This window comes from Alosa alosa, chromosome 9 (assembly GCF_017589495.1).
Source record: "Alosa alosa isolate M-15738 ecotype Scorff River chromosome 9, AALO_Geno_1.1, whole genome shotgun sequence".
In the NCBI taxonomy this organism is placed as follows: domain Eukaryota; kingdom Metazoa; phylum Chordata; class Actinopteri; order Clupeiformes; family Clupeidae; genus Alosa; species Alosa alosa.
In genome coordinates, this window is record NC_063197.1 from 12,825,164 (window position 1) to 12,838,982 (window position 13,819).

At 44.9% G+C, this 13,819-nt stretch overlaps 1 protein-coding gene across 8 annotated transcripts in view; it reads right to left on the bottom strand.

The window, feature by feature from the left end:
• Window positions 1-260: 260 nt before the first annotated feature.
• palld (palladin, cytoskeletal associated protein) overlaps window positions 261-13,819 on the bottom strand; it is a 95,609-nt gene continuing 82,050 nt past the window's right edge. For 7 of the 8 annotated variants that reach the window (XM_048252162.1, XM_048252163.1, XM_048252165.1 and 4 more), the window contains 9 exons: window positions 13,736-13,774; window positions 11,938-12,159; window positions 10,831-10,980; window positions 10,152-10,240; window positions 8,388-8,520; window positions 5,973-6,180; window positions 4,679-4,844; window positions 3,337-3,470; window positions 261-2,862 (listed from right to left, as the gene is read on the bottom strand). In XM_048252162.1, coding sequence (XP_048108119.1) covers window positions 2,702-2,862; window positions 3,337-3,470; window positions 4,679-4,844; window positions 5,973-6,180; window positions 8,388-8,520; window positions 10,152-10,240; window positions 10,831-10,980; window positions 11,938-12,159; window positions 13,736-13,774 — 1,302 coding nt within the window. In that variant the 3' untranslated portion in view covers window positions 261-2,701. The remainder of the gene's footprint in view (window positions 2,863-3,336; window positions 3,471-4,678; window positions 4,845-5,972; window positions 6,181-8,387; window positions 8,521-10,151; window positions 10,241-10,830; window positions 10,981-11,937; window positions 12,160-13,735; window positions 13,775-13,819) is intronic. The other variant, XM_048252164.1, reaches the window with a different exon arrangement.

A 13,819-nucleotide genomic window follows, 5' to 3' on the forward strand; every position in this document is an offset into this window, starting at 1 on the left:
TTACAGTAACACTGAACACACCTTATCTTATTAATTTGTCAAATAACAGTGCCTGTATTTTGACCCACACATAACAGAATTACAATCAAATGGGAGGGAAAAAACATCAGCAGTGCTTCTGTAAGGGAAGGCTACGTACAAGGTGGTCCAATTAGACAGCTAACCGCTAACCAGCAGGGACTTGTATAATGGCTGGTTGGAGTATATTAGGCCCTGTTTGCCAAGGATTGTCTTTTAAAAGATCCCACTTGAGCGGAGCGTTCTTCCAGAGACTTTTATTTATGTTATCATTCATACACAAAAATAGTATCAGGAGAACAATCCATATACAGGCACAGACTGGCTTGGAAAAAAAAAAAACATGGAGAAAAGTATGTCAAGAGTAAGAGTACCCAAGGCTGGTGCATAGTGACCCACAGCAAATGCAAGATGTGCTGTGTGTGAGAAACAAGGCACAAAATATCTTTTCAAATATAATGTGAAAGTATCACCATAATCAAATGTTTAATGCTTAAATGCTCGATACAGAGATTTAGACTTGAAAGTTGTGAGTCTTATCAGCTCATCTGCTATCCTAACTGCCTCTATAAAATGACTCTTATAAAATTCAGTGAATTCTAAAAAGAGTACCCCAGAATTGAATATGCACTGATATATAAATAATAGACATAGGCCTCAGTGACCTGGTATGCAGTACATAGTTTGTATTAGATTTAATATAGATTTAAATATAGACCAGGCATGTTTTTACCAGTTTGAAAAGGATTATTGTCATGTCTCTACAAAGTGTATCTACAAAGGTAGGAGAAGGTAGCAACTGCGCATAATCACATATATATATATTTTTTAACTCATACAAAAATAATTTTTATTATTTGTTGAGCATGAATACATGTCTGCCACGGTCATGTTTTGAGTATATGTATAAGATTTGGAAAAAGTGAACTATTCTTCATTACCACATGATTCGTTCCATCATCATTCCCATACTCATTTTCAGTTCATCTGATCCCCTCTGTCTCACTGGTACCCCAACCCCACCATTGCCATTATCTTCATCGGGATCCCCATCATCATCATAATCATCTTCATCATCAAAGCAATCAGCACCATTTCTCTCTTTGCCTTCACTAAGTGTCATTGAAGTGGCTAAACTACATTCGTGTCTTTTCATTCACCATTCACCCTATCCTGTGTAAGCAGAGGATCCAGGTTTAATTTTCAGACTCTATTCAACCTATTCCAAACCAGTTTTCTAACTCTCAGCACTGCTATACACCAACAACTTCCACTGTCTGTCAATCACTCCAGTTTCCATAGTTACACAGTGCCTTTAAATGTTAGCACCGTCATCCAACATTCCTTTAGATCTGTGACATATGATTAAAATTACATGTCAGTTTTATTTGATTCAAGGTCTTCCGACCCAGAAAAAAAGTAAAAGGAAGAGAAAATAAACTAGGTAAGGCCCGGCCTTGTGCAACATCTATGTTACCGTGCTAAGTACATAACCAAACAATGCTTTTGATACCCATGGTGGTATGCTAACCCCTAACGCTAATCTATACTCAGGCTACAGTGACCAATTGTAATGTGCTGCTACCACACCCCAGGCTATGCTGTGGCAGGTATATGAAAAAAGCTTGTGTGTAATGGGTCTCTCCTCCCATTTTGTCTGGAGACCGCTCCAGCACTGCAGTGCAGGACAGCCCTGGACATTGCCCCTCGCATCTTCTACCTGTGGATGTTCCCGTGGCTATTCCTGTTTGCCTTTGTCTCTTTACCAAATTCCCTCTAAATCATCCACAGTTTTCACCTTTGTTTTCCAGGAGGGACTGCTCTCCCGAACTATCCAGCCCCAAACCCAACTTGCCACCACCACCTCTTCATAAATACATCAAAACTACGACATTGAGTAAATACATACAGAGTATTTAAAATGGCACCATGGTAACATGCAGAACTAGATGCTACTTTGTTATTCCAAATGAAATATGTTTTTTGACTGGATCCCATCTTCCTGCAGTAAGAGTATACAAAGTCTCTCAGGCACTTGTGCTAAGACCCAAGTTATCTTGCTTTTTTGAGTTTCAGACCATTATCTGAACAGATAAAGTGTGTAAGGGTGTGTGTGAGTTTATTATTGGCAGTGTATGTGTGTGTATGTATGAGTGCCATCTTTCAGCATTCCTTGGCCTAGACCAATCAAAAACAGTCATTGCAGAGGCAGGATATGACCTCACTTTTGCACTCACGGCACCTCTTCCCCCCGGAAGAAACAAAAAGTCACCAGGCCTAATATCAAACAATAATAAAAGATTGGCAATTAAGGCACTGCTGGGACAGAGCTACAGATGTCATATGTCATAAAGCACTGCCACTATGACTGAAAGGAACCTCATTGCCTGGCAGTGCTTGTCGGCCATTTTCCATCCACAGCTTCTTCAACGACTTTCGCTTACCCATCCTTTGGACTGAGAATCAGCATTTCAGATCAGTCATTCACCCTTAAACATCTTTGGAGAATGAATTGTTTTTTTTTTCATTGGGGTGATTTTTTTATGGTTGTGTGTCTGTGTGTGTGTGTGTGTGTGGAGGGGGGGTGTAGGTGAAGGGGGAAGAGAGTTGTGGACGGTGGTGCTGCAGTAAAAAGGTCAAAAGGTCACATGGTCTGGTAAGCAAACGCTTCCGCCGCCCCACCCTACAGGTCTTCGCTCTCCACCAGGCCGCCTGGCGGCAGAGGGCTGGAGTCGGGGAAGAAGGCGGCCTTTACGTCCAGCCCTCTCTCTGTGAGCGCTGCGTAGCGACTGGTGGATGGACGCACCTTCTTGAGTTTTGGGGTTTGGGTCTGCTGCCACTGGGCTGGAGGAACAACAGGAAAAAGAACATGAAATGAGTTCTTGTTCTCCAAGGTAGAAGAGGTCATGCTGTAGAACCAAACATTAAAAATGCTGTTCCGCAACAGTGACTGACATAAACCAAAGAGAGAATCTGTTCCTCCATTTCATAGTGACTGAAACGTATGTTCTTGTTGAGAAAAATTAACAAAGGGATAGATTTGTATGGTAAACGTTCCGCAAACAGGTGCACACTGTAGTTGCGTAAGCATTAAAAAAAAAAACTTTAATGAGCACATTATACATTGACAGTAAGCAATACCAGATGTTAACCACAATGTATAAACTGGGGCGCAGATGGGAATTGCAACAGAACAATCGATTTAACAAGCATGTAGCACATAAACTTTTTGTGAACTTCAGACAGAATGTATATAATGAATTGTTTTTCACGCTTGTAGTATATTGACACACATACACACACAATCCCAATACTTACAGTGGATATCAAGTCGTGCTGTGCTGGAGACGATGCCTGCTTCATTCTTGGCTGAGACTGTGTACCAGCCGGCATCCTCCTTCAAGGCTGGCTGAATGATCATGCACAGGTAGCCAAAGTTGTCCTGGTGCATGCTGGGGAAAAGGAGTTTACAAAGAACTGATTAGCTTGACGTGTCAGAGAGCTGCATTCTTCACAGATTACATCAGTCACTGAGATTGGCAAAGGAGTTGAAGAACTAAAGAGCTGTTTAGTTATTTTACACCACTGAAGTCGGAATCAATCACATTCCTGGCTTTAAAGTCAGCTATTGCTTGCTGTAACGGAGCTCAAAATGGTGCTTAGCTAGCCAGAAACAACTAGCCGCATAAAAATGGCAATAAAGGCTTTATTTGGGTTTAGAAGCCTTGGGTAGGTAGAAGACTAACAACATTTGATTTCTTTGGCAGTACCTCCACTACTTTGACAACGAGAGGCACTTTGTGAGAAGTCAGTCCTGCCCAAGACTGACAGAATTTTTTCTTGGATGTGTCTTGGCCCTAGAACCCTGTTGAAACCTTACTGACATTAGACTGTGTAGACCCATCTGAGACAGACACATGATAACCATGTTTCATGTTATCTTGATGTTGGCCATGCACTGCTCCACCCTGAGTTTGACATCAAAGGCACAGAGAGAGAGGCATTCTATTAAGCCAGCGCTGGGGAGAGAAATCCTTTTGAAGCAAATTGGTAGGGAGCCCTTCCCCTCTGATGCACAGGAGACAGTAGCCAGTGGCGTCGGAGTCGGGGTGCCGCTGTGGTCCGTATTTATGTATGCTTTCTTTATGAGAAGGGGGGTTTAATTACTGTTTGTTTAGACATGTGGTAGCAGTTTAGACAAGCAGTCGACCCCGGCTTCTATTACTGTACCATATATGGCGTAGCAACAACCATAGGGCCTAGCTTTGTTGATGCTCTATCACTGAGAGATTCACTATGCATGCTCAGCAGTGCAGAGGGCTCATGGATCCTGCTGACGGTGCAGGCTGAAGTACATGGATCAGAGGGGAACATGACGACAAGCTGCGCCCGCGTTTGCCTCGTGTTGTGTTTGGCTAAAACTGCCATACCAATTTAGAACATTTTTGGGGCATTTGAGGATTTTCATGCAGCTGAAATGTCATGAGGCAGCGATGCCCCACATGGCAAAGCCAAGACTTGTTCAGAAATGGAATGGAAACACATAGATTCATCTGACCACAGTTAATCACAAACCTTCAACTGTGCATTCTGAACTCTCTCTCTCTCTCTCTCTCTCTTTTTCTCCCTGTGTGTGTGTGTGTGTGTGTGTGTGGCATACCTTATTCTGTCTGTGTTGTGGGTAAGCGATTCATTCTCCCTCTTCCAAAAGATCTGTGGGAAGGGCACCCCGGACACACGACATTCCAGGCGCACTGGGTAACCCTCGGCCACACCCGTGTTCTGCAGCTTCTCAATGAAGGTGGGGGCCTTGTGCATCTCTTTGGCTGAAAGGGATAGATAGATACTTTATTGATCCCCAGAGGAAATTCAAGGTCTCAGTAGCATACAGACATCACACACACATTCACTAACAGCAGAAAAAAGTAATTAAAAGTATATAATATAAAAAACACAACTAAGCATTAAGGACAGTAGAAGATAAAGAATATACTAAATATACTAAAATACAATAGAGAGAAAGAGAAGGCTTACCACAGTCACTTCACTCTATGACTTCACTCTACAGTATTTGTATACATTTGCATTTTTACAACTGGCTGAAAGTCCTAGTGTCATCACATCGTTATATGCCTCGTTAGTATAATTACAATCAGTATAAGTACAATTGATTTGATTTTCAGCCCCTCTGCTAAATGATAAAAACACTTTTTGTGAGAGGAACACAGCGATTTTCTAATATACTGTACATACTTCTCATTCAGGCAAAGCACTCCTACTTGGCTGGAGTGATTTGCACACAGCACCTGAAAAGTTTCGGTGTTGCTTCTGAAAATCCCAAGTAGCAATGCTTGGCCTGAATAAGAATGTAGTTCCAAGCATGTATATGCTTAGAAAATTGCTGTGTTTCATGTTACATTGACATTTTTTCACATTGTAATTATACTAGTCACAACATGTAAATAGGACAATGTTGGAGTCACTTTTGTGAGATATACTAGTTGGTTCTGCTGACCTTAATGAGCTATGCTAAGCTAGGCTAACGGTGGGTGCTTCATCCCTATGTTCTCCTGTCCTGTGTTCCCCGCTCGGGGTTAGGGTTAGGGTTATGGTTAGGGTTTTAAAAAAGGGTCCTATGTTCCCCGGTCCCAATCAAAGCGGGGAACATAGGACCCGGGGAACATAGGTACACTCCCCTTTAGACTGACTTACTGCACACACAGAGATGAGAAGGGTATGCATCATCTTATCGAACTCTGGGGGAGGCAGCAAATAAGCTAATTTTCCAAAAAGTTGGCGTGTTCCTTTAATTGCTATTGTGCAACTAGCCTACCTAACTACTAACTAACTAAATTCAAGGGTGTGCATTCATAACTGAATGACTGCATTAGTGTATTAAGATAAAGATGGGTGTGTTTGAGATTGTTTGTGTGGTGTGTGTGTGTGTCATGTACCTGCAACAATAAGCTCCAGGTTAAAGGAGTTCTGCCCAGCACGGTTGCTGGCGATGCAAGTGTAGATGCCAGCATCTCGGCTAGTGACAGGCTCGATGACCAATGAGTGAACACCATTCTCCCTCACCAGCATCTTGTGGGCGGAGTCTGGGCGGATGGTCTGGCCATTCAGCTGCCAGATGAGGTCGGGCGTGGGCAGTCCACTGACCTGCAGGGGGCAACAGAGAGACCTGCTTACAAACACCTTCACCCAATACCCTGAAACTTTCATCACAGAGGCTGTTTTGTTCCTAACGTAACAATGTTGGTAATAGTTTAACTGCCAGATCTGCTATGGAACAGGAATGGATTGAGCTACTTCTAACACCACACACTGAGTAAGTGTAAACAGTATGATAATGACAATGTAAACAGCCTACCAATAAAATGTGCAGCGCTATCTTCTACCATTTGTTTACATGCTGTAAGGTTGTTGGCCTCTGAATAGCACTCCTGTAGACATGAATAACACCATGTTTGTCTACTCCATCAGGATTTCATGGTGGTGTCTGCTTACAGGTGTTTGTTTGTGTGTGTGTGTGTGTGTGTGTGTGTGTGTGTGTGTGTGTGTGTGTGTGTGTGTGTGAGGCAGGTAAACACCACCACACATACAAACACACACACAAACACACACTCACACACCACAACGGCCCCACCCCCACCTGTGTACGGCTGATTAATCCCCACTGGAGTGCTTTCTCATGGGAACAGCAGTGGCCTGTGAAAGGACCTGATTCTATTTACAGCGGCCGCCACATTCCAGGGAAACCTGACACCTACTCCTCCCTCAGGTGTGTCTGCGACAGACCACCTGTGTGTGTTTGTGTGTGTGTGTATGTGTGTGTGCGTGTGTGTGTGTGTGAGGGAGAGTGCTTTTCTGTGTTTGAGTGTTTTCTCTGTAGACCACCTGTGTGTGAGTGTTTGTGTGGGTTGTTAGTGAGGTAGCACCAAGACATGCAGAGAAATTCAATGTGTGTAGATTTAACACAGCATCAAGAGTTTAACTGTGAAAAAAACTGTGCAAATGGAAAAGTCATGTCTTTCTATGTGCGTACTTAACTCCCATAAGACTGTGGAATTTGTCCTTTCGAGTTGTTTGTGTGTATGTGTGTGTGTGTGTGTGTTGCTTTGATTGGAGCCTCTGGGGTTAAGGTTTGATGCACTTCCGCTAGCAAAGGGCCAAAGGGGGGTGGGGGGTGGGGGCTGTTTTTTGGCTCGGAAAAGTTGGGAACATTTTGAAGCGCTTCTAAAGCTTTTGGAAATAAATCTCCTCTATAAATATGTCTGACATTAGGAGCCTGTCTGCCACTGGAGACTGCGACGGTTTATTTCAGATCGCCGTCCCTTTTTATAGCGTGCGAATCCCAGTATGGAACTGCACAGGCCTTGTGCACATCAGTCACATAGCGGAGCAACAGGGAGCTACTGAAGACAAACAAGATGGAGGCGGGGAGAAAAGAAAACAGTGGGATGGTGAGGACGGAGGAATGGAGAGAAAGATAGAGAGAGAGAGAGAGAGAGAGAGAGAGGAGGTAGGAGAAGAAGACAGCAAAAGATAAGGCAGTTCTGCAAAGAAGCACCACAGAAAGAAGGGTGGGGGAGGGAAGCAAACGAGGGGAGGTTGAGAGAGAGGACCAGGGGGGGTGAGAGAGAGCACACACAGAAAACACAGACACAACACACACACACACACACGCCTGGAGAGGAGAGAGGGGGAATTCTGAAGGGAGAGATAGAGAGGAGAGGAGAGAAGAGAGGTGGAATTCTGAAGAGAGAGATAGAGAGGAGAGGAGAGAAGAGAGGTGGAATTCTGAAGGGAGAGATAGAGAGGAGGGAGGTGAAAATGAGATGAAATGGGAGGAAAGCTGGAGATAGAAGAGTGAAGATTAAAAACAGAAACTGTGGAGCTGAGAGATTAGCAGAAGGGAGGCAGAGAAAGAGAGAGAGAGAGAATGGTATGGAAAGAGAAAAAAGAGTGTGGATGAAAATAAAGTGCAGGAAATGAGGCGAGTCTGTCTAAGGACTCAGTCTCGTCCTCTCCTCTTTCGCTGCGGAACATCCATCACCAGACGAGTGATGAAACATGGAGCCTCCACACTGATATTTCCTACCACATATGGAATGCACACACACATACATACACACACACACACACACAGACCTATCATTTGGATCCCAGAGGGATATCACCCCTTGGGTTAAACTCCATCACCTCACACAAAAGATACACACACACACACACACACACCCTGTCACCACAAACCTCTTCATCCTTCCCTTTGCACCTTGCTAATATGCAAATAATCAGGCATGGCCTTGAGTGTGTAGGGTAAGTGTCAGCGTGATGAAGGCTCAGACGCTCCCCCTCATCCTCACCTTGCAGTCCATGCGACACAGTCTTCCCTCCTGCACGATTAGGTCACCGGGAGCCTGCAGGAAGTGTGGGCGGAAGTGGCGCTCTTGGATGTTCTCATTCTCATCCCCACTGTCTCTGGACCTGGACCTGGGTCTGACCGACAGACAGAGAGAGAGAGAGAGAGACACACATACACACACAGACAGATTAATTCATTGGTTCGTTGACGATTTTTCTTTTTATGTTACATGGCAGTCAGGCCCATTATAAGACACTTGTGTACTGATATGTACACCCAGTCTACCACTACTCCATATTGCATCATCAGACAGGGGGTGGGTGGGTGGGGGGCTGCAAGGCATGACAGACAGCAGAGCATTAGACAGGTAGAACCGGAATGAAACATGACCATAAACAGCCCCAGACACCGTCTCCACCTCGCTGTGTAATCGTCCTTGATTGGCTCTTCCAACAGGGATCACGACCTCCTTGCATTCCCCCTCTCGTTCGCTATCACAACAATGACATCATCCCAGACTCCCTCGAGCTTCAAAACATACCCCCAGCTTTAAGAGAGGGAGGGAGAGAGGAAGGCAGGAGGAGAGGATGGTGTGAGAGAGAGGGGGATGGATAAAGAGGGAAGGGCTGATAGAGATCTTTAAAAGCCTCCTTCAAACAAAGAGGATAGGACGCCTTATCTGATCAGGGAGTTCCTCAAAAATGATCAACTTGCATAAAGTTTGTGAGTGTGTGTGTGTGTGTACGAGAGAATTTACCCTGCTTTTTTGTTCAGAGTTTTTCATAGTGTGTACATTATTTGTGCAAGTTTGCGTGTTTGTGTGTGTGTGTGTGTGCGTGCGTGTGTGTTTAAAGGGATGTATGTATGCATATCAAATGTAGTTTGTTGTATGCAGGTTTTGTTTACGTTGTGTAATTGAAATGAGTGCATTATACGGCTTTCTGAAAGCCTGTCTGGGAGACATTAAGGAAAATCTCAAAAAACCATTTAGACTTGGCCGTCAAAATGTGAAGCAACCTAACATGTCATAACATGTTCCAGCCCACTCATACCTTCAAAAAGACCTCGCCCAGTGAAAAAAATAATACAAAAATAATAACAAGAAACAACACACACACACACACACACAAAGCCACACATGCACACACTCATCACTCATGCCAAAAGTTGCTCAAGTGTCAGAATGTACTTCAGCAGATTTTACAAGAGCCAATTTCTTTTGCCAGTACGTGTCTAAAGCCTAATGTTTTTCTGAAGGCGATACTGTACATCCCCATGTCAAAGACCAAGCACCAACCCAAAACCATGAAACACCTTACAAAACTGTAATCCCTTAACACTTCTCAAAGATCCTGATCCCAAAATATCACAGTGAAGCCCCCCCCCCCACCAGTGCTTTCAATACCTCCTTCAGCCTTAGGAAAAGGTTAGCATTAGATCTGAGATTGGGAAAATCCAGACATCAGTCAACACTGAGAGTAAGGCCCCCGTGACTTGGCCAATTCCCTTCCCTTGTTGTGGTGGTGATTAGCCCTGACCTGCGCGACTGAGTCTCCATTGAGACCGGTGTTAATGTTGGCTGAGCCGAGACAGATGATGAATAGGGAGCTGTTCGCCGTTAGCGAATTGAGAAGAAAGCGGATTAATGTGCTGACGGGGATCTCGTTTGATCATCGGGCACATACATACGCCCGCCTGTGCCGGAGCCAGGGTGACCTGCCCTTACTTGCGAATGTGTCCGGACATGGGGCGCACCTGCCCTTACCTGCGAATGTGTCCGGGTGTGGAACGCTGACTCCTGCCTCTCTGGTTCACCGCCTGCACCATCATCCTTCCTGTGCAGCTGATCCTCCCCTGAGGGAAGGAGAGAGGGAGGGAGGGAGGGAGTGAGGGAGGGAAGGAGAGAGGTAGATACAGGAGGATAGAGGGAGTGAGAAAGACAGGGAGCAAAGTGGAGAGGAGGAGAGAGATGGAAAACAAGCAACACTGATCAACATCTCACATTTGAAGAGGGGAGTGATTTGTGTGTGTGTGTGTGTTTTCGAGCATATTTATGCACCCACATCACCAAATAGCTATTTATGAACTGCTGAACTCTTGAACTGTGCTCAGAGCTGAAGTGGTTTCCTGTATGGTGAGGATACTGGCCCTCCCTCACTGGCCTCTCCCACTGTGGGGTCAGAGGACTGACAGGAGTCCTCTCGCTTGGTTAGGAGTTGCTCAAAACAAGTGAATCACAGTGTGTGTTTGTGTGTGAGAGGGTTTTTTTGTAGTTTGCAGTCATAGCATGTAGAGCTCTATCCAACCTTAGTGCCAATGGTAATCAAACAGATTCCCTACCTCATTACCAATGTTACTACAAAGGTACCAGCAATCAAAAACAGTGTGTGTGTGTGTGTGTGTGTGTGTGTGTATGTGTGTGTGTGTGTGAGTGTGTTTCTTACTGCAGGGTTGCCAGCCATGATGGTGTAGTTGCCATCGTCGTCTAGTGAGGCAGAGGCTGTGTGTAGGTTGCAGGTACCGTCGGCATCACGACTGATGCGATAATGCTCACTCCGCTTTGAGATCTGTTTCCCGTCCTTAAACCAGTAGATCTACACACACACACACACACACACACACACACACACACACACACACACATCCACATTTTGCATACGCAAACACACACACCCACACAAGAAACAAACAGTATTACTAACCTTGCATGATCAGGGTGAAATACAAGCATGTTACACAACAACCACCCTCTCTCTCTCTCTCTCTGTTTCTCTCTCTCTCCCTCTCTCATTCAGCTTCCTTCATTAATCATGGCCCTGTCATCACTCTTTCATTATGGAGGTGCTGGTAGCGAGGGACTGGCTTCCATATATGGCTGGGCTTTCACGACAGAGTACACACACCAACACCCATCCACATCCACACACACACACACACACATACACACACACACACACACACACACACACACCAGAGACAACCCTTTTCCCTGGAACACACATTCGTGGCAACCTTGCTCGTTATACCTTCTATCCCTCTATCCTCTCTTTCTCTTTCTCTCTCCCACCCTCTTTTACTCTTTCCATCTTTTTCAATTCCTGCTCTCTTTCTCTCTCTCTCACACACACACACACACACACACACACACACACACACATATAGTATACACACACACATAAAACCATTGTCCATTGTCTCCACACTATTAAAATCAGTCTATAAAACAGCTTTTATGCTATCTCGAAAACTCAAACACATGAAACCATTTAGCCCACCGAGCTCGATATTCAGCATGTGCCACATGCAAAGAGCCAAATGTGAGTCTCTACCAAAATTGTAACCATAGCACGCTCCACAACAACGCTCAAATGATAGGCACATAATGACAGAATGATTGAACGGCAGCCGCATTACATCATAACACATTGTGTTTGCGCAGGGCGCACTGGAACTGATTCCATGTTTCAAACAATTGGTCACTTAGCACTGCTTTTGCTTTGACTCAGAGGCCGAGTGACCTTTGACCTCTCGAAGGCCAAGTGACCTCTCACCTTTGGCTTGGGGTCGCCGATAACCTTGCAGGAGAAGGTGACGGGCATGCCTTCAAACACTTTGTAGTGCTTAAGCTTTGAGTCGGCTAGAAGGGGCCACGCGACTTCGCCAGGCGCGCCTTCGGGCATGCTGGACGCCGTCAGGCCCCTCCCTCCATCGGGCGAAGCCATGAACTCGATCTCGCTGATCAGGCGCTGCTCGAAGCTGGACACCTTGTACTCCTGCAGAGGTGACAGGTGAGACGGGAGAGGGGGCAGCGAGAGGTCACGGTGAATGGCGAGGACATGTATTGTTTTGTTTGTTTGTTTGTTTGAATAGCGTGGCATAGAAAACCAACAGTCCATAGGAAAAATCACACAGGAAATGAGTAGGCGAGAAGTGCCCTGAACACACACACACACAAATACAGACAAACACAAATACACACAGAGACACACACAGTGCTCTAGCGGTGATGACATTTGCTTAGCTCATATTGACTCACTCATGCACTACCCAGCTTGTTCTTCCATTGAATCTTTCACAAGGACTCTATTACTGCAAGGAAGCAAACCTCTCTACACCTTGAGTCTTTTTTCCTGCTCTCTTTTTGACATTCCCTTCACTTTTCCAAATTTTCCTCTTCAGTCTGTTTGAGTTTCTTTCACTAATCCTACCCCATTTCTCTCTCTCTCTCCCTCTCCCTCTCTCTCTCTCTCTCTCTCTCTTTCCTTTTTCTCCCTCTCCACCCCATACCAGCCCTTGGTCTCCCTCTCCACACAGACAGAAGGAACATCTGGAGAATGGTGTGCGCTGATGACACATCATAGAGATAATTACAGGCCTGAAACACAGCTGCAGGAATGTGTGTTTGCACACACACACACACACACACACACACACACACACACGCACATGCACATATACACACACACACGCTCAAAATCCAGATTTGGCCACAGCTATTTGCGGATATTCAACACATAGCAGATTTACAATCTGACAACGACAGAGCTTGCGATTCCCATAGTTCAGGTGAAAATGAACCATGTTGATTTTTGCCCGTTTCCACTGAGGGCGGGACATATGGACAAGACAGACACATGCAGGATCCAATACCTGATCAACACCGTTGACAGTGACCAATCAACATTTGCAAACAGCCCATTGACAGGTGATTTGATGAAAGCCCAGATGTATTACATTGCTACTTTACTACCCTAATTATTCTATCTACAGTATGCACATGTCTCAGATTATGAATTTCACAGACTAAACATGTTTACACAGATTGAACATGCAGTAAAACTAAACTTGATTTGATTTGAATTGATGGACTATAAATGTTTATACAGATTGCATGCGCGGTAAAACCAAACTTGATTTGATTTGAATTGATCATTGTTTGAAATTGTTCAGCATAAGGCGAAGTAGGTTTACCAATCTTTCAAGCTTTCATGTGTATCACCCATCAATGACTGTAACAGCAGGTGAAAATCAACAGCCCTGTATGCTCTGATCTCTACCATTATCAGCCCACTACCATGACTGATTCATAGAGTTCTCATTCATGTGGTGAACGCCCTGTGGGGTTCTGTGAGGGCCCGGTTACGTGATAACACACACTCCAATTTCACACGCAGTGTGGCTTAGTTGATTGGCTCAGGCAGAAAGAGTAACCACACTTGGGGGACAAGGAGACAGACAGAGAGAGAGAAAGATAGAGAGAAAGAAAGAAAGAGATAGAGATGTGCTGGAGTAGGAATGAGAGACAGACGCACAGAGAGACAGGGGGATTAGAAATGGGCTTTAAATGACCTTTTGAGGGACAGACTCTGGCTCACTGGAGCTGCTCTCCTGTAAGATAAGAGATAAGACAACAGGGATGTGTAGTCTCTGGCT